General features: G+C 42.5%; 4 protein-coding genes across 4 annotated transcripts; 1 reads left to right on the forward strand and 3 right to left on the reverse strand.

Moving 5' to 3' along the window:
* Nucleotides 1–118: 118 nt before the first annotated feature.
* On the reverse strand, nucleotides 119–4,578 carry LOC135520599 (inhibitor of growth protein 4-like). Its single transcript, XM_064946265.1, has 8 exons — nucleotides 4,507–4,578; nucleotides 4,137–4,208; nucleotides 3,468–3,634; nucleotides 3,258–3,372; nucleotides 2,349–2,463; nucleotides 2,056–2,200; nucleotides 1,855–1,916; nucleotides 119–873 (listed from the first exon to the last, which is right to left on the reverse strand). The coding sequence occupies exons 1-8, from the start codon at nucleotides 4,541–4,543 to the stop codon at nucleotides 834–836; spliced, it is 753 nt and encodes a 250-aa protein (XP_064802337.1). The 5' UTR covers nucleotides 4,544–4,578; the 3' UTR covers nucleotides 119–833.
* Nucleotides 4,579–4,788: 210 nt separating this feature from the next.
* Nucleotides 4,789–11,627, reverse strand: LOC135520600 (probable 28S rRNA (cytosine-C(5))-methyltransferase). The gene is made up of 16 exons (XM_064946266.1): nucleotides 11,499–11,627; nucleotides 10,443–10,570; nucleotides 10,234–10,276; nucleotides 10,069–10,136; nucleotides 9,669–9,913; nucleotides 9,312–9,513; nucleotides 8,968–9,167; nucleotides 8,742–8,831; nucleotides 8,466–8,553; nucleotides 8,167–8,307; nucleotides 6,762–6,901; nucleotides 6,555–6,644; nucleotides 6,321–6,443; nucleotides 6,063–6,160; nucleotides 5,820–5,956; nucleotides 4,789–5,709 (listed from the first exon to the last, which is right to left on the reverse strand). The coding sequence occupies exons 2-16, from the start codon at nucleotides 10,546–10,548 to the stop codon at nucleotides 5,267–5,269; spliced, it is 2,214 nt and encodes a 737-aa protein (XP_064802338.1). The 5' UTR covers nucleotides 10,549–10,570; nucleotides 11,499–11,627; the 3' UTR covers nucleotides 4,789–5,266.
* Nucleotides 11,628–13,464: 1,837 nt separating this feature from the next.
* Nucleotides 13,465–19,093, reverse strand: LOC135520604 (ribosomal RNA small subunit methyltransferase NEP1-like). The gene is made up of 5 exons (XM_064946272.1): nucleotides 18,376–19,093; nucleotides 17,757–17,858; nucleotides 17,522–17,663; nucleotides 17,183–17,391; nucleotides 13,465–16,507 (listed from the first exon to the last, which is right to left on the reverse strand). Exons 1-5 carry the CDS (start codon nucleotides 18,595–18,597, stop codon nucleotides 16,394–16,396), a joined length of 789 nt encoding a protein of 262 aa, XP_064802344.1. The 5' UTR covers nucleotides 18,598–19,093; the 3' UTR covers nucleotides 13,465–16,393.
* LOC135520603 (histone H1.5-like) lies at nucleotides 13,894–15,819 on the forward strand. The gene is made up of 3 exons (XM_064946271.1): nucleotides 13,894–14,185; nucleotides 14,803–15,095; nucleotides 15,323–15,819. The coding sequence occupies exons 1-3, from the start codon at nucleotides 13,894–13,896 to the stop codon at nucleotides 15,806–15,808; spliced, it is 1,071 nt and encodes a 356-aa protein (XP_064802343.1). The 3' UTR covers nucleotides 15,809–15,819.
* Nucleotides 19,094–19,119: the final 26 nt, after the last annotated feature.

Here is a 19,119-nt window from a genome sequence, read left to right on the forward strand (position 1 = left end):
TACCGCAAACTCATATTGCAATATCAATTACAGTAAATCTGATAACCTCATGCAACATACAATTGTAGCTATGCTGTTCAGAACCAATCTACATGATAAAGGACAAAAAGGACAAGACTGATTTGAGGTAGTAGCTGTATTCAAACTGAAAATACAATTCCTCACATGTACCTAGGTGTCAGCTACAGCATTGATATTTCCCTTATGCAATGTATTCGCTCTTAACCAGATCTATCATTTTCAAAATGTAAAAAGTCAAATGTAGTTCAATCAACTAACTACCACACAGATAAAAGCGCTAATGTCTTAAATTAACATTTCCCCACTCACTCTGTCAGGCTAAAATACGTGTTTTAGAGTGCACACAATATAATTGAAAATTATGTAACAAACTTGAAAGCACAACAGTTCTCGATGGTCCAACACTGCATCCATTACAATACGTCAATCCACTTCACTCCAGTCAATCACATGTAGTCAAACACACACTGCAATATTATGGACACTAACTGTCACATTTTAGTGTTTATTGTTCCGTTACAAAAAAATAGAAACATAAAAATGTAAAAACAAAGCAACTCTCGTACCTATCAACTCTCATAACCTTTGAAACATTTTTAAATACATCTATAACCACATATCTCCTTCACACTGCATTAAACCAAGACAGAACAATCAAGTAAACAAAAAAAGAAAGCACCAATTGTTCAATGCTAGAAGACCGATAAACAATGTAATACTATCCTGGGGACAGAAACTGTCATGTTACTTTCTCTTCATTACTAACGTAGTATCCTGACTCGACAATCGGTTGGCCCCTCTACCTTAGGGGCTTACTTTCTCTTTCTGTCTTGAGAGCAGCGTGGACAATACCTGCAGAGTTAGAAAAAAGGAAATACTCAGTTGTAAACCTTAAAATCCCATCATTATTTCCGTTATGTAAAGATACACACTCACCGGCCAGTTTATCAGGTACACCACTCTGTTTATAAAAATGGATCGCTCCTACAGACAGTGAGTCACGTGGCCGTAGCTTGCTATATAAAGCCGGCATTCAGTTAATGTTTGATTGAATGTTAAAATTGGCAAAACAAGTGACCTAAGCGATTGAGTGTGGTATGATCGTCATTGCCAGGTGCGTCAGATCCAATATCTCAGAAACAGCTGCCCACCTGAGCTTTTCACACACGGCAGTGTCTGCGGTTTACCGAGAACGGTGGGACAAACAAAAAACCTCCAGTCAGCAGCAGTCCTGTGAGCAAAAACTGTAAGTGTTGATGAGAGGTCGAAGGAGAAGGGCAAGAATCGTACAAGATAACAGGCGGGCCCGCAAACAGACAAATAACGGCGCAGTGCAACAGTGCTGTGCAGAACGGCCTCTAGGAATGCACAACTTATCGATCCTTGTCACGAATGGGCTATTACAGCAGACGACCACACCGGGTTACACTCCTATCAGCTAAAAACAAGAAGAGTGGCTTCAGTGGACACGTGATCACCAACACCGGACGATTGAGGAGTGGAAAAACATCACCTGGTCCAACGAATCCCGGTTCCTGTTGCGTCATGCTGATGGCAGAGTAAGGATTTAGTATAAGCAGTCCATGGACCCATCCTGCCTGGTGTCAACTGCGTACCGCTGTCCAATCTGCAGCAACTGTGTGATGCTATTGCGTCAGCAGGACAAACATCCCTGTGGAATGTTTCTGACTTGTAGAATCCATGCCCCAAAGAATTCAGGCTGTTCTAGAGGCAAAGGGTGGTCTGACCCTGTACTAGATGTGTGTATCTAATGAACTGGCCAGTGAGTGTAGTATGTATGGTTAGTCTGTGGAGGTTGGCTGATTCCCTCACCATTTCCCTCTTGGTTTAGTCGTCAGGCCCACGCAGGCAAAGTGGAACCACTCGATGGAACACTGCAAAAACAATCAACACAGCGGTTTGATGAAGTCTGTACACACTGTAGCTTTCAAGACCCAGGATCAACACAACAATATAGGTCAGGTCAGTGCACACACGGGGGGAAACTCAGAGGAGGTTTCTGGGGAAACTCACGTCTGTGTTGTCACAGCCAATCATCTCTCCATAGGACACCTGGTGACACAGGCAGTAGGTGGGCTCATTGGGGTCCACTGGCATGTCCAGAACGTCAGAGGGATGCACATTCCCAAAATTAGCAACTGGAGCAGTGAACTCCCCCCTGACAATGAGAGTTGTGGGTGAGCACACACACACACACACACACACACACACACACACACACACACACACACACACACACACAATTAAGGCCAATGAAAGAGTGTCTTCAAGGAAGGAAGTGATAGAGTGCACAATAACAAACGTACGGCTGGAGAAGTTTGACTTTCTTCTGTGCACTCTTCGGACTGCCATCTTCATCTGAGCTCTTCACTTTAGACCGGGTTTTAGCCACCTTCTTCTCTTTCAGCCCCCTGGACTCACCTGAAATATCAGAACATAGCTTTAAATATACAGTGAGCTCCAAAAGTATTGGATAAGTGACATTTTAATTATACAATGACTATGGGGTTAAAGTGCAGACGGTCAGCTTCATTTGAGGGTATTTTTGTCCATATCGGGTGAATCGTTTATCGTTTTTGTACATAGTCACCCCCATTTTAGGGGACCAAAAACTGTGGAACAAGTTCACTTATGTGTATTAAAATAGTAAAAAGTTTAGTAATTGGTCCCATATTCCTAGCACGCAATGATTACATCAAGCTTGTGACTGTACAAACTTATTTGCTATTTGTTTTGGTTGTTTCAGAATATTTTGTGCCATTTTGAGAATAATGCATTGCCATTTTGGAGTCACTTTTAATGTAAACAAAGAATATCATGTTTCTAAACACTCGACATTAAGGTCGATGCTACCATGATTACGGATAGTCCTGAATTGTGAATAAACTGTCCAGTGAGTGGTGAGAATGGTGAGAAAGGGTTGGCTAACCTTTCACCATTGCAATAACAGAGGGGGGGTGTATGATATTTATGCCTCTTTCACTCTTTATTCACAATTCTTTCAGGACTATCCATAATCATGGTAGCATCCACATGAATGTAGAGCATTTAGAAATATATTCTTATTTACAATAAAAGTGACTCCAAAATGACAATACATTTACCATCGTTTTTTCTCAGAATGATTTGATATTTTGAAGTGTGCCAAGATGCAACAATGCAAACACTCATGAGAAACAGACCCGAACGTACACACACACACTTCAAATACGTACATTTCTTTCCCTTACTGGAGGTGGAATCATAGTCTGTGCTCTCTATCTGCTTCTCCTTCAGGTCGGCCTCAAAGCGGGCCAGGTCTGTGTCCAGTCTCCGGATGTGCTTGTCCACCTAGGGAACAACCACTGCACTTTAGGATTCATTTGACTGACCCACACAGGCTCCAATACAAAGTAAGCACAGAGCTCCAAAGTACTACTACTGACCATCTCATAAGTCTGCATGGCCAGTTGCACTTTGTCATCCCCAAACTCCTTGCTTTTGCTGTACGACTGCTGGATCTGCCTCAGAATAGTAAGCTTCTGTTCAGACGAGAGGGTCCTGGCGTTGGATGTGTAATCCTTTGCCAGGGAGTCTATCTGCCCCTTTAGATCTGAGAGAAAGACAGATGGGTTGGGTGAGAAGTTTGGATAAGCAATTTTATTGATGCCACTTGTCTGAGAATATCAGCCTTATGTGATGTGTGTTACTGTGTCACTTGCTTCCACATAACATGTATTTTTTTTAATGATGTATGTTTATCTAGGGCTTTTACAAGTATGAATGGATCTAAGAAATCCCATGCCTGTGCCCTTCAAAAGCTCAACAAAGTACTGCTATGTAAAGACGCATCACATAATTCTAGTGCAGCTTTTGGTCTATATGACCTGACGATGTTTGAAGATTAGATCATTGAATGGTAAATTGTTGAGGACCGTGGACATGAATGTTATGGAGGCTAGACAGATTTCATTTGCATACATTCAACATGGGCAATTCAAATGCACAACTTGTGGGTGGGCTGACTGCTACTTTATTATGCATTGAAAACATGGTTCACACATACTCTACAGAGTAGTGAATTGGTCGGTAACAGTTGTAGTGTTATTTCTCACCCTCCGTACGTTGGTCCAAGTCCCTCATCAAATTGAAGTTCCTCTGCAGTTCAAATGGCAGGTTCTCTATGCCTGTGGCGAGAAATTAACCATCACTAACTTTTGACTAATAGTCACTAAAAATACAAACTATTGGTCTAACAAATGTATATTCAATTTGTGATGATACTCTAGCTAGGCTATTGCCTAGCTGGCAAAACGACCGTTGGTGTTGCTTAGCTAGGTAGCTAGCGGCCTAATTCTCCAAATAAAGCGTTCCTTCTTGCAATGCATTGACTAAACATACATAAACATTTAAATTGATAGCTAAACTATTGAAAACATAAGCAGATTTTTATCTTTAAATCTTTTAAATAGAAAATTAACTCACTGTCCAAATAGTGTTCCAAATACATTCCCGCCGCCATCTTGGAAAATGTAAACACCACAACTTCCGGCGAGGACGTGTACTTTGGTTTTATTGGAAATCAAATCTAAGTACCGGTATTTTATTATCAATCGATAATGGATACGGATATTGGATTTGCACCGTGTCAGAGACTGAATGTAATTGATTAAACATACCGTTCATGAAAACTATCTAATAACATATTTGATTTCATACACAGCCAACAATACTGCAGTAATATAAAAAATAAACACAAGATGGGTATATGGCAAACAATCTGAAACATTTTATTGTCTCAAGGATTAGTCTTTACAATACACATCAATTTGACCAAAATACACAAAATTAAATTAAACAGATAACATTGCAAGGAAGGAATAAAATGTGAAATTGTGATGTTCTAACTTCAACTCTCGTTAAGCATTGCCCTCAACCAGAGCTAGGATCATATTACCATATTCCTAACCTAGAACCAATCATCCAGGAGGGCCATGAAACATTTCTGATCCAGTATCTGTGTGGTTAGGGACATTGACCTACCTACTCCAAAAGGGGCTGAGGCTCAGGGCCCTCGAAGGAGGGCCTACTGCAGTGATTTTCAGTCTGAAGGGAAGCAATATTTAACAACGCTAACATGCTCTGCTCAACTTTTGTGAAAATTACTGATCTGTCATGAAAATTAGACCTCTCTGACTAGCGACAAAATAGTTAGTCTTCATTTTCATAAACATTTTATACATGTTCATTGTCCAACCTCTTCCTTTTTCAGCAGCTTCTTCAACTTATTGAATTTGTTCTTCCCCATTCTCTTCTTGCTCTGCATGGGGGATTTCCTCTGTTTATCGCCCTTTTTCTCAAACCTGCTCCCTTCCTTTGACTGTTTGGTCGTTTCCCCTTCTGTTTGGACTGTGTTGGACTTCTTGAGCTCTCCGTCCACTTTCACCGTCCCACCATCCATCTTAGCGATCTTTGCCTTTTTCGGCCCAGTTGGTTTCTCGTTCTTTTTCAAGGTGCTTGGGTTTGTTGGCTTCCCGTTGGCTGTGGCCTTCTGTGACACAGCTGGCTTGCCAGGGACTGGCTTCTGCTTCTTGGACTTGTTCTTAGACCCTTTAGATGGTCCGTCCTCATCAGAGGAATCAGCTGTAACCTCTACTGCCTCAGATGGCTCGGTTTCCTCTTCTCCATCTGAAATAGTGACAATAACATGATGTTAGTTTATTATAACACAAGTGAGGTGTCCATGACACTGGAAAAAGCATGGTGGTTTATTAGATCCAAGATGACATCTACTTTACCTTTGTCAACTGCTGTGGTTGGGACCGTGTTGGAGAACTTTTTCAGCTTGGCCACAAAGAAACCGTCCATGTTGTGGGAATGAGGATAGAACCGGCGTGAGAGTTTCAGAGAGGGATGGAATCGTCTCTCTTTGAATCTAAATGGAGGAAATATATTTGTTCATATTGCACGAGAAAAGGGTTAGGGGGTACGGGTAAATATCTGGATGAATGTGAATAATGTGTTCTTATAAACCCCTTTACCTGGTGAAACCTTCTTTGCCAAAGTCCAGTCCAGTCTGGACGAGTTTGACATTTCTTTTCTTGAGAGCGTAGTCCACTACCCACTCGTTCTCCTCCACCTGGTGGTCAATTACGGCATTTCAGCTATTCTACTCAATTCATTTAACCATCAGACATTTTGTACATGCACCAACAACAAAAAGTCTAAGATAAAGTGAATTGCAATGATTTAAAGCCCCACAATTTAGATTTGTCATCAGTGTGACACTGTGTGCCCACCATTATAGAGCATGTGCAGTACACCAGATAGCCTCCAGAGGGAGACTCAGCGTTGACCGAGTCGATGGCCGCCAGGATGAGCTCCTTCTGCAGGTGGGCCAACCGCTGGATGTCAGACTCGTCCTGAGAGACAGGACGTAGGATAAGGAAGACATGAACAGGAAGTTATCATTAAAGGCCAGTGTATACTGTAAATCTAAAGGCCTGTGTAGTGTAGAATAGGTTTTTTCTCACTTTACTGGTCTTCACAGCAGGGTCTTTGGAGATTACTCCTGTGCCTGAGCAGGGAGCATCAAGCAGCACTCTGTCAAACCCACCCATTACCTGCAAATATAGTAACCAACAGGTTAACATACCATCAATGGGTGTAACATACATATTTATATTGTGTCATACAGTACATGTATAAACTGCATGTAGAGCAAGAACCTCTCTCATTACCTTAGGGAACTGCCTCCCGTCGTAGTTACAGATCATTGAGTTGGTGACTCCCAGACGGTGGATGTTGCCCACCACACTTTTCAGTCTGTCAGCACTGGCATCATTGGCCACAATCACACCTGTGTTCCTCATCAACTGGGCTGTGGGACACACACATATACACAATAAATAAGTTATCCAATAAAAAGACAAGTCTTGCCTGTCAAGCCCCCAGAACAGGGGTTCTTCATATTTTTCAGGATCGGGCCCAAATGAGAAATTAAGTGTTTTCCTGGGACCGAAGCACATGGAAACATGCCCCCTTTTGAGGGCCCTAAGCGAGATATGGTTGGGGGGCTCCCCCACCTCGCAGGCAAAACATTTTAGTTTTAAAGTTAATTTCCTGCAATTCTACACACTTTGCCATGACTTATGCCATTTTAATATGATATCTGAGGGAGAGTGCCTAACAAAATCAATGGGGGGCCCCCTTGGAGGTCAGGGCCCTTGGGCACGGTCAGTATTCAACCACGATTAGATAGCTGGCTAGACTAACTTACCAATCTAAAAAGTGTTTGCTGACATGGCTAATTAAGTAATTGTCAGTAACTAGGTTTCCAAACAATCGTCAACAGATTTTCATACAAATATTCCAAAGTCTGCATAAAGAAAGTATGCACATTTTCCCACAAGTGGTGTGTTTTCACTAAACTGACTTCCGTGATGACGTAGTGCACACAAAATGTACTTTCACACTTAAGTTTTCATGTACTGAATAAATATCTAAAGTTTCCATCACCTTTTCAACTCTGCTGATAGTTTTGTCACAAAAACTGTTGAGTTACACAGCAAATTTGCCTAGTCTGGTCTTGGTACGTGCGCTCTCTGATGCAGTCCGGGTAGGCTAGTCTACATTGTTTTTTTTATGGATTAGAGTGAGAATAGTTTTATTTGTCAAACGGCAGTCATGCATCGATCATCATGTCACCAGAACAAGACCCATGATATTTATTGGAGAGGAGCATCAATTTCACCACCCTGTGAAGTTCATAACTTATTTCATTTGTAGCCTAATAAATTGCATGGTTTCCCAAGTCATGTTTCCACCAAAATTTCTTGCATAATTAATTAGACAAAAAGATCCCACCAAACAAATTATATGTCGGCATTTATAGTAATATACATATTTTTATACATTATGAATTTACTCACATAAAAACGGTGAATGGAAACGTGGTTATTGACTGACATAGCAAGAGAAAAACAGCTGCTGCACAACCAAATGTCAAAATTATGTTTTCTATTCTAACTCCCATGTCGCAACACAAGAAAGGCTGCCCTTGATTGTTAGGCTAATTAAAGACACCAACAGCAGTAAACAGTATTGTGATCATTATCATTCAACTCTCATTTTTAACATCCTCACCCATATAGGTGGTCTTTCCCCCGGGAGCTGAGCTCATGTCGAGCACAGTCTCCCCCTCCTGGGGAGAGAGAGCCATGACAGGCAGGAAGCTGGAGGCTCCCTGCAGCATGTAGTGACCAGCTAGGTACTCTGGGGTCGCACCTGGGAACAAGGAAAAAACAGCTAGGGTATACACGCATCAATTCATCAATGTATACTTACTCATAACACACAGAAAGCAGGATAACAGTAGTAAATAGAGAATTAACGTTCTAATCTTTCATATAAATATAAAGAGGTTTCACTGTGCTGGTACTGACCTATGGGTACCGAGGAGTCGAAAATGACCAGGCCCACTTTAGACCACTTCCCCAGAGGATCCAGATTCACCCCTCTGTTGATCAGGGCCTGGGACAAACATACATGTCACTTGGTCAGTCTGACAGAGGAACAGGCATTACTAATAGCATCCAATTATCCTTTGGTCAATTCCAAATGGACCTTCAGTCTTAATCCTTTCAGATACACAAATGCCTAGGGGGTAGGGGTGGATTTGGTGCACCTTTATTTGATCCAACTTGAAATAGATTTGTTACCTGAGCCAAGTCCCTCCTCCTTGTCTTCAGTGTATTGGTCCGAATGGTGACAGGTCGCTGAATTTCATTGGCCTCCAGGAAATCAATCAGCTACAAAGCACATAAAACGAGGGAAGCCTTAGTTCAGCATGATGACAAAACCGTTACAACAAAACGTAACCTTGCATAGATTCCTGTGCATTTTGTGTTTCTATGACATTTGGGAGAAGAAAGCAATGACACATACCTCTGACACTGGGAAGATATCCAGCAGTTTGTCTATGAGGAAATTGTTGTAGCTGTAGTAAGTGGAAAGATCCTTTTTGAGGAGAGAGAGGTACTCTGTTCTCTCTTTCCCCTCCTCCCTCTTGGTTGCAAAGTGAGAGAGAACATCCACGTTGTCCTTTATTCTCTGGTGGATGGTCTGCAGGTCTACAAGCAAAACACCTGCAATCACAGTTGAGAGAAAGAAACTCACTACAGATGGAGTCCACAGGCACTGATGAAGAACATGTAGCAAGTGTAAACTGGCATAACAAAAAGCAGAACTGTCAAATCTAAAAAACGTACAAATCTAAGCTTTAAACTGACCCTCTTTTGCTATCTCCTCTGCTCCAGGTAGTATGAATTTGTCCATATCATCTAAATTAGCCTGTACCGTGTCATCTTCATCCATGTCTTCATCTCCACTCTTCCCCTTATTATCATCATCATCATCATCATCACTACTCTCCTGGCCCATTGCTTCCTGCAGCTTCTTCTGCTTCCTTGCAGCTCGCTCGATGGGGAGCAGCTGAACGAGGGATGAAAAGAGGAGTATGGAACAGATGATTCAACAGACAAAGATTCAGCACCTTGCTGAAGAACAGTAATAACTTTGAAGGACGAACATTGTTTTGCTATTTAGAACATGTCCTGGACACAAATTCAGTGAATAATTTCACATACCTCCTCTCCATCACCGTCTACTTCTCCCTCTCCTTCACTGCTGTCCTCCAATGCACCGTAGTCATCAACCAGGTCATCATCACCATCTCCCTCAATTATCATTTTTTTCCCTTTATCGTTCTCCCCTCCCTCTTGTCCCTCCTCCTCTTCCTGCTCCCATTGGCTGTCACTGTCATCCTCTGATTGGCCGACCTCACGCTTTCTCTTTGCTGGCTTCAGCCATTCACTGTTTTCATCTGTGAATCCTTGAGAACAGGGGAAACAAACCAATTAAATCCCCATAGACATTCATGGCTATTGTATTGAGAACACAGTGAATGGATGGGGCTGTCTGACTCTGGATCCACATGGACTGGGGTGACTTACCCCCCTAAAAGCTTACGAATTAACAGTAACTTACCCTTTTTTGGCTCCTCTTTCTCAATGCTTTCCTTGGGCTTTTTGGTCACTTGAGCTCGCTTCCCAGCTCTACAAAACATCATCATCTTCAGCAAAAGTGTGTGACATTACATAGTGGTTTAAAAAAGGGACTGACGACATAACATCCAAAAGATTACAAACTGACCTTTTCCTGGACCTACTTGACAGTCGTTTTGGTGCAGTATCCTCTGCAAATGACAAGCATAGTAAGTGAGCATCAACCTCTAAAGCTTCATGTCTCATTCCCAGTCATGCATCTTTGCTTTAGTGCCACTGTACTCCCAGCAAGTGAAGGAATACTGAGCATGTCTTCAGCTTTTTAGAAGCTGTATGTTATAATAGCATCCCGCTCACCATCCGTTAAGAACTTGGCCAGCTCAGTCTCTGCTCCTTTCTGCTTCCTGGACTTCCGCCCCGGCCCCTTCTTCACATAAGTGGTGGGATCCAACTTCCTGCCCATGACTGACACCTACACAGGTAGTCTGGAGAGAAGATATAGCTCATGATCATGTTGGATTTAAACACTCAGGCATAGGATCAGAATGGGATTAAAGTAGTCACTAACTATGCACTGATGGCAGCTTTGAAAGATGGTAGCTAGCTATTTTTTTTTTTTTTTTTTACCTTTTATTTAACTAGGCAAGTCAGTTAAGAACAAATTCTTATTTTCAATGACGGCCTAGGAACAGTGGGTTAACTGCCTGTTCAGGGGCAGAACGACAGATTTGTACCTTGTCAGCTCGGGGGTTTGAACTTGCAACCTTCCGGTTACTAGCCCAACGCTCTAACATCATATATTCTCAGTAACATGTTGCTCAGAATCTGTTCCAAGAATGTTGCAAATAACAAAATGGTAAATGGCGACAAATCAGCTTAACTTAAAGTGTTTACTGAAAATGCTCCTGAGAACACCACCTAACTCTGACCAGCACTGACGTGGAGAAATAAAAAGCTATGTGAAATAGAACAAAGTTGTCTCTAACATCACGGTGTAACATGTAACGTTAGTTATTATAATACGTGGAACGTCCTTTTCACATGACAAATCGGCACTCGTCATAAGAATGTTAGGTAGCTATCAAGCTAACTAGTTGACAACTGCTAATGTTAGTACACTTTTCCACGCATGCTAACGTTATCCATCAATGGTATCCCCCTATATTCAAGTATGATGATGTGCCGGTAATTAGCTAACGACACGTTGACTTCTTTTAAAAACAGACGAGTTGCATTCTAGAGACGAGACAACCCAACATTCATCTCATGAGGCTGCTATGAGTGGTAAAGAATGTTAGTTGGAATTTGATATCACATACGCAGTGCAAGTCCGTCACCATGACTTGTTCATTCACTTGTGTATGGCACAAACAATCACGGCATTTATCTTTACGACAACTCTCCAAAACTCACCTTTGCAATAGTTAAAGTATAATGTATTTATTCGATCCTTGATTCCAGTTAACAGATCAAATTTACGCACATGTGTTTTTTTTCCTCGCACACGTTGATTCCCGGAAGAAACAACCATGCGTTTCCGGCGCATGTGATATACGAAGGCAAAATGCTCATTTCGTTTCGTGTAGACCTACGTGACAATTTTTCAGTTGGATGCGTTGTCCCGATTAATAATATGTTAATTCCCTGGGACATTGACAATCAGAGAGAATAATAAAAAAAAATCGATTGTATACTGAACAAAAATAGAAACGCAACATGTAAAGTGTTGGTCCGATTCTTCATGAGCTAATGGAAAACAGATAAAACGCTACACACTGCTGCTCATGCTCCCAGGTGATATTTATAACAACGTTTCGACCCTTAAGTCTTCATCAGGCATACATATCCCAGGTGGGGGTGGAAGGTCCTACATATATAGGGGTAGTACTCAGTGACATAAGTTCCTAAAACAGGTGGTAAAAAATGTACAACATAGGTTCACAATATTAACATTCAATGGATCAAAATATGTGATCAATATTTACTGTAATATACATACACATACAATATTAAATTAGGATGAAAAAATATATAATTTGAACATTTTGAAACTGAAATAAAAGATCCCGGAAATGTTCCATATGCACAAAAATAGTATTTATCTCAAATGTTGTGCATAAATTGATTTACATCCCTGTTAGTGAGCATTTCTACTTTGCCACGATAATCCATCCATCTGACAGGTGTGGCATATCAAGAAGCTGATTAAATAGCATGGCCATTACACAGGTGCACCTTGTGCTGGGGACAATAAAAGTCCACTAAAATGTGCAGTTTTGTTACATAACACAATGCCATAGATGACTCAAGTCGAGGGAGCAATTGGCATGCTGACTGCAGGAATGTCAACCTGAGCTGTTGCCAGAGAATTTAATGTTAATTTCTCTATCATAAGCCAGGTCCATAGTGGTTTTAGAGAATCAGAATGTCCAACAGGCCTCACAACCGCAGACCACACGTAACCATGCCAACCCAGGACTTTCACATCTGGCTTCTTCACCTGCGGGATGGTCTGAGACTAGCCACACGGACAGCTGATCAAAGGGGAATTTCTGCACAAACTGTCAGAAAACATCTCAGGGAAGCTCTTCTGCGTGCTCATAGTCCTGCAGTTCAGCATCGCAACCAACTTCAGTGGGCGAATACTCACCTTTGATGTCCACTGGCACGCTGGAGAAGTGTGCTCTTCATGGATGAATCCCGGTTTCAATTGTACCGGGCAGATGGCAGACAGCAACGTTGTGAACAGTGCCCCTTGGTGGTGTGGGGTTATGGTATGGGCAGGCATAAGCTACAGACAGTGAACACAATTGTATTTAATCAATTGCAATTTGAATGCAGAGGTACCGTGACGAGATCCTGAGGCCCAATGTCCTGCCATTCATCCGCAGTCATCACATCAAGCTGAAAATGTCCCTGTACTTCCTTGGTCTGCCTGCATACTCACCAAACATGTCACCCATTGAGCATGTTTGGGATGCTCTGGATCGACATGTACAACATGTTCCAGTTCCCACCAACATCCAGCAACTTCGCACAGCCATTGAAGAGGAGTGGGACAACATTCAACAGGCCACAACCAACAGCCTGATCAACTCTACCAGATACTGACTCGTTTTCAGATCCAGCCTCCTACCTTTTTTTAAAGTATCTGTGACCAACCGATGCATATCTGTATTCACAGTTATATGAAATCCATAGATTAGGGCCTAATGATTTTATTTCAATTGACTGATTTCCTTACATGAACTGTAACTAAAATATTTTAAACTGTTGCATGTTCCGTGTTCAAGGGAGCGAAAATAATGTAGAAAAACGAATGTCTCAAAATGTAAATTATTTTTCAAAGTGTGAATTAACAGTTACAAAGAACAACAAATACCAACCAAGCACCACACGACTTTATTGAGGAGACGTTTCGTTCTCCTTCAATGACACTCACAGACGGTAGTTTTATTATACGCAAATAAGCGCCACCAACCAGTACACGCACACACCTAAGCTTTGCTTGCAGTGAGGAGCTAGCTCAAACCTACAGTGTATGTTGGTTGCTGGCTTGTTGTTGATTTTCTTGCTTCTGGTGACCGAGTTCAATATAATTATCGAACGACCGTTTAAAAAACATTTTTTTCGAACGACCGTTTGAAAACTGATATTGTTGTTTTTTGTAAATTGAAATTGATAAAACGTCATCATTTCGTTCGCTAACGTATCTCACTTTCCCAACTCACTGTTTAACCAAATATAGTAACGTTAGCTAGCTATCTTTACTTTGTGATTTGCTCGACTACAACTTGTAATCAACAATATGCCTAGAAACGCCCGCAAAAAGGAAAATGTTAAACAAGAGAGAAAAGGGAAAGTTAACATAGAATCAAAGGGAACAGTTACAGTAATCAACCGAGGACAAGAGAAAGTTAAACGTAAACCGCCAGTAAAACCACCGGTCAAGTCGCCCGTGAAGCAGCAAACGAAGCCAGTAAAAAACCCAGGTGGTCGGGGACTTGGGAAAGCAGGGGCTAGACGTTTGGGTCAGCTATTGAAGCGTGCAATCCAAGAGAAGAAGAATGTTACAGGTTACGAAAAAGTGCCTTTGCCAAGTGAGTGATCTAGCTAGCCAATTTCTTTAGCTTGTTCAATATTTGCTTGCGCATCATATTGCAGCAAATTCAGGGGGTTGCCCCGATTCCCAGGTAGCACAAACCCACAAGAGTTTTGTCTTTAAACAAACCTCTGGCCGGTGTGGGCTAGAGGTGGATGCTAACGTTACCTGGGAACCGGGGCCAGGATGGCATCTTGTCAACTCCTAGCTGTTACACGAAGAGATCGGAACATTTTGACGAGGTCACTTGGTTTTAGGTCAAGGTTGCTACACTACCCCCATCATTCAGAGAGCACATTCTTGTGCTTCACTACAGTTAATTGCGGCGCCTGCACTCTTGATGACTGCAACCAGGGGATATCTAATTTCTAACACCAATGCAGCAAAGTCAGGGGGTAGTCACAAATGGGTCTTGAACCCAGGACTGTCAACCCAACACACCTGGTGCGCCAAGACATCCAAAGCTCTTGACCAGGTCGCTAGGTGTTGGGTTAAGGTCACTGCAATATCTTAATGATTTTCAAAAAGCAATTTTGAAGTATGTGATGTTTGTGTCAAATAAAATATTGAATAACTAATGAGTGTATCCCCATCTTCATCTCAATCTATGTCCAGCGACCCCAGTTCGCCTGTTCAAGTACCAGGCAGAGGCTGCATCTGCACCCAAAACCAACGATGCAAGGCGTGTGGCTACCCGGGTCTCCCAGCTCATCCTTCGGGTAGTCTCCCAGTGCAAGCACCGGGGTGGCATCTCCATGGTGGACCTCAAGCATGCCCTGGCTGCTGGTGGCTATGATGTCACCAAGAACAATACCCGTGTGAACTTAGCTGTGAAAGGCCTGGTGAGGAAGGAGACACTGGTGCAGACTACTGGAGTTGGTGCATCTGGGTCATTTAAACTCAACAAGGTAACTGTTTAAGTAATACATTTTTGTCTATGTTTTTTTTGTTTTAGCTCTTTGGCAGTTTGATTTTCCACTGGCTCATTTCACCTGAGTAGGAAGCAAATTGCACCATGATGCATACTTCATTGATAAAAGGTTCTCAAGTTGTCATTGTCAAACCACAAGCTGTTATTTGGGAATTTTGAATTATGCAGATGTTTCTCTCTCGTCTCCTGTTCTAAAAACTACAGAAACTGACGTATGAGAAGAGAGTTAAGACAAGAGCCATGAGAGACCGTGCAGCAGCTGAGAGGGCCAAGCAGAGAGACCGTGCAGCAGCTGAGAGGGCCAAGCAGAAAAAAGGAATTTTGAAGCCAGCAGCAGAGAAAGGAAAGGCCTTGAAACCAACAGGAAAAGGCCAGAAACCAGGAGCAAAAACTACTAAACCAGCAGGAAAAGCTCTGAAACCAGGAACAAAAACAACTAAACCAGCAAGAAAAACAGCTCAACCAGCAGACAAGAACAAAACAGTTGTAGGAAAAGGTCAAAGGGAAATAGGAGATAGACCAAAACAAATAGGCAAAAGCCACAAACCAGCAGGACAAGCATCAAAATCACCAGCCAAGGTCCAAAAAACAGGCTACAAATTCCCGAAACCTGCAGGGAAGTCCTTGAAAGCAGCCAATCAGAAAACTCGTAAAATGGTTGTAACCCGCAATACAAAGCCACGGATATAGTAACCTATATTTCTGATCAATTTGATGTTATTTTATTTAAAATGGACAAAACATTTGCTTTTCTTTCAAAAACAAAGACATTTAAGTGACCCCAAAGTTTTGAACAGTAGTGTATATTGAGTGATTATTTGACCAATATTACATGAAAACATGATTTTTGTCCCCATCATGTGTTAAATTGTTTTGTTCCCTACAGTCTCTTTGACAAGGAACAACAGAAACCAGAGGACAAACCATAGATTATTTCCACTGTATAACCATGGGAACAATGATGCACTGGATACATGTACAAAAAATAGTAGGAAGACCATATTTGGTGCCAAGTCCTTACAGATGGTGTATTCAAAACAGTATTCATTTCATATTGAAACTACCTTAATTAAGACATGTAAAATACCATATTTTACACACAATACATACACCCATAGTATCGTACAAATCCACAGGAGGTAATTGGTGAAATGGACCGTTTCTGTACAATGTTCCTTCACTGAACGTGACTGTCCAATCCATTTCTAGTCCCTGTAAGACAATGTTCATGTTGACAACCTTTTTAGCTGGAGCAGCAGTGCGCTGTCAACTTCATCACAACACGCCCCAGACCTCCTCAAAGGCAGAGCACATCTTGGCACAGGTGAGGGCAGCAGAGAGAGGGTAGTTACTGATGGAAACAGTCTTCTCTGTGTAGTCCACATTCACCTAAGACAGGAGAGGACAAGCAGAGCTCAAACCAATGCATAATCAATCAAATATATTTATAAAGCCATTCTTACATCAGCTGATGTCACAAAGTTCTGTATAGAAACCCAGTCTAAAATCCCAAAACAGCAAGCAATGCAGATGTAGAAGCACGGTGGCTAGGAAAAACTCCCTAGAAAGGCCGAAACCTAGAGAGGAACCAGGATATGTGGGGTGGCCAGTCCTCTTCTGGCTGTGCTGGGTGGAGATTATAACAGAACATGGCCAAAATGTTCAAATAATAATAATCACAGTGGTTGTCAAGGGTGCAGCAAGTCAGCACCTCAGGAGTAAATGTCAGTTGGCTTTTCATAGCCAATCATTCAGAGTATCTCTACCAGAGAGTTGAAAACATAGCCGCAGGCAGAACAGTTCAAACTGGAGCAGCAGCACATAGTCATTTACCAAATTCCAGCTCATTTTTTAATTGGTAGAGAATAAAATCAACCCCCAACATCTACATTTCTAACACACACTACCTACATCAACAGTACCTAAATCAGCTTCTGCCCCAGAGAAGTAGGATGAAGATGACCCATAACACTGATCTAAGGTCTGTAATCAGGGAGGGTAAGTGAAGCTGATCCTGGATCGGTGCACACGGGCCATTAACCTAGAGCCTTAAGCTAAACTCACCGCTCCGTGTGCAAATGCTCCGACCACCACAGTGGCGGGCCCCTCCTCTGGTACCACGGTGCGGGCGCCCACTGCCTCCCCAGAGGAGAAGGAGGTACAAATACGGGGGCAGCCAGGGGGCAGGTGGTCTGACACAGGGTTCTTGATGAGCTTCAGCAAGCGCTGGGGGCCGTCAGCCGCCCTCACACTCAGCTTGTGCAGGAGCTGGACTAGGAGGAGAAATAAATACAAGTGGGATGAAATGAGAGAGGGAGAAATACAGTACAATAGAGGGGTAGGAGAGGAGGATGGTAGGAGAGAAGGTATTTAGAGAATTTCAGCAGAACCTAGCAGGCTTACCCATGAGGCCACAGAAGCGGTTGAAGGTTCGGGGGATGCGTGTCTGTGGGTTGATCTCAATCAGGGCGTTCCTCTCTGTGTGGATGTAAACCTGCAGGAGACCTGCCCTGTTCAATGGACTGTCCATCAGCATCAACAAACACTGGGGGGGGAACAATTACAGGATATGGCTGTTAGAGGAGCGAAGAAGAAAGATGACTGGTATTCCAGGGTTGAACTGAAAATGACAGCTTACCTGATGTGTAATGTCAGGTCGAATCTTCCCTGGGTCCCGTCCACTTTTGATGATCATGCCCTTGTGTTGGTCACAGTTCAGCAGTTCAAATGTCTTGCCAACCTGAGGGGAAAGAGTAGAACATGATTAACATCCTTCTTTGATTATGGTGCAACTTCCATGCCCACCATTTAGAACAGGGTTTTCCAAACTTGGTCCTGGGGGCACGTTTTGGTTTTTGCCCTAGCACTACACAGCTGATTCAAATAATTAAAGCTTGATGATGAGTTGGTTATTTGAATCAGCTGTGTAGTGCTAGGACAAAAACCAAAACGTGTACACAGGGGTGGGCCAGGACCGAGTTTGGGAAACCCTGCTTTAGGACATGCATCAGTGGGCCTGCAGGCAGGTGCTAACTAATAACAAATAGTTTCATTCAGTCACAAAACACAGTTATCGTGCAGAATACAATATTCATATCACAAAACTACCAGGCAAGTCTGGTTGAACAGGAAGCTATCTAAATGGTTTATATCCAATAACGCAGGAAGTAAGAGACGCAGCTAACATTAGCTTTAACGTTAGTTTCCCAACACAGCAGTTGGGTGGCGGAGGTGAATAGCAAAATACTCGTCTTTACCTTCACTGTTTCCAGCGTTGCCCCCTCTAAAATAACTACTAGTCGCCTTTCCACCATACGATCGTGCAGGCTACGCATATGTTTTGCTGGTTTGGGTTCATATTCGTCTAAATGCTCAAGACCACGCTTGTCACAACTGTGGGGTTCCATGTTGCTTCGGGATGGTAGTCGCCGGAAAAACGCGTCATACTGATGGAGTTTTGCCAAGGTTCTACCCCTCATTTGAATAATTAGGCAGCAGGCGGCCGTCTATGGCGGCAGATTGACGAAGACTGCATTTTCTGAGCTAAACTGACAAAGACGTACCTCTAACAACAGATAAAAGCTCACATAATTCTGCCGAAAATCAACGACAGTTTATCTCAACCAGTGGCATATGGGCTTTTTAGGTGAGCGCTGATGCCGCCCTGTGATAAGCAGTGCCCACAAAACTATTTATCATGTCCAGTCCCAGCCGCCTCTCCAGGGTGCTGTTGGAGAGACGTATCGCTGCAGAGCTCCACCAACATTCAGTCAAAACACGAATCTAACGTAAATCATGTAGCAGATATAGCATATGGTAGAAAGAGTATGTGGCCTTTTCTGTAGCTTTCAGGCCGGAGATCAAATGTATGACAATGTAATTAGAAGGAAACGTTTTACATTAGGTTACTCCGATCAAATAGCCTACACTAAATAGCGCCCAATCACTAGTCCTACCCGCTTACCTGTCCACGGTTTTGACCTAGCTATTAGAAACATGTT

The sequence above is a fragment of the Oncorhynchus masou genome, chromosome 29, assembly GCF_036934945.1.
Source record: "Oncorhynchus masou masou isolate Uvic2021 chromosome 29, UVic_Omas_1.1, whole genome shotgun sequence".
In the NCBI taxonomy this organism is placed as follows: Eukaryota; Metazoa; Chordata; class Actinopteri; order Salmoniformes; family Salmonidae; genus Oncorhynchus; species Oncorhynchus masou.

Bases quoted from the DNA above. Each gene is read 5' to 3' on its own strand.
- LOC135520599 (XM_064946265.1), bottom strand. From the start codon at position 4,543: ATGGCGGCGGGAATGTATTTGGAACACTATTTGGACA. The intron at 4,209-4,506 runs GTGAGTTAATTT...TTCTCGCCACAG, and splicing joins TTTGGAACACTATTTGGACA to GCATAGAGAACCTGCCATTT. The intron at 874-1,854 runs GTGAGGGAATCA...CTAACTCTGCAG, and splicing joins ACTAAACCAAGAGGGAAATG to GTATTGTCCACGCTGCTCTC.
- LOC135520600 (XM_064946266.1), bottom strand. From the start codon at position 10,548: ATGGGCAGGAAGTTGGATCCCACCACTTATGTGAAGAAGGGGCCGGGG. The intron at 9,514-9,668 runs GTATGTGAAATT...TCCCTCGTTCAG, and splicing joins TAGACGGTGATGGAGAGGAG to CTGCTCCCCATCGAGCGAGC. The intron at 6,902-8,166 runs GTGAGGATGTTA...TGTGTCCCACAG, and splicing joins GGGAAAGACCACCTATATGG to CCCAGTTGATGAGGAACACA.
- LOC135520603 (XM_064946271.1), top strand. From the start codon at position 13,894: ATGCCTAGAAACGCCCGCAAAAAGGAAAATGTTAAACAAGAGAGAAAA. The intron at 14,186-14,802 runs GTGAGTGATCTA...ATCTATGTCCAG, and splicing joins CGAAAAAGTGCCTTTGCCAA to CGACCCCAGTTCGCCTGTTC. The intron at 15,096-15,322 runs GTAACTGTTTAA...TAAAAACTACAG, and splicing joins GGTCATTTAAACTCAACAAG to AAACTGACGTATGAGAAGAG.
- LOC135520604 (XM_064946272.1), bottom strand. From the start codon at position 18,597: ATGAGGGGTAGAACCTTGGCAAAACTCCATCAGTATGACGCGTTTTTC. The intron at 17,664-17,756 runs GTAAGCTGTCAT...TTCCCCCCCCAG, and splicing joins GACCTGACATTACACATCAG to TGTTTGTTGATGCTGATGGA. The intron at 17,392-17,521 runs GTAAGCCTGCTA...TTCTCCTCCTAG, and splicing joins CCGCTTCTGTGGCCTCATGG to TCCAGCTCCTGCACAAGCTG.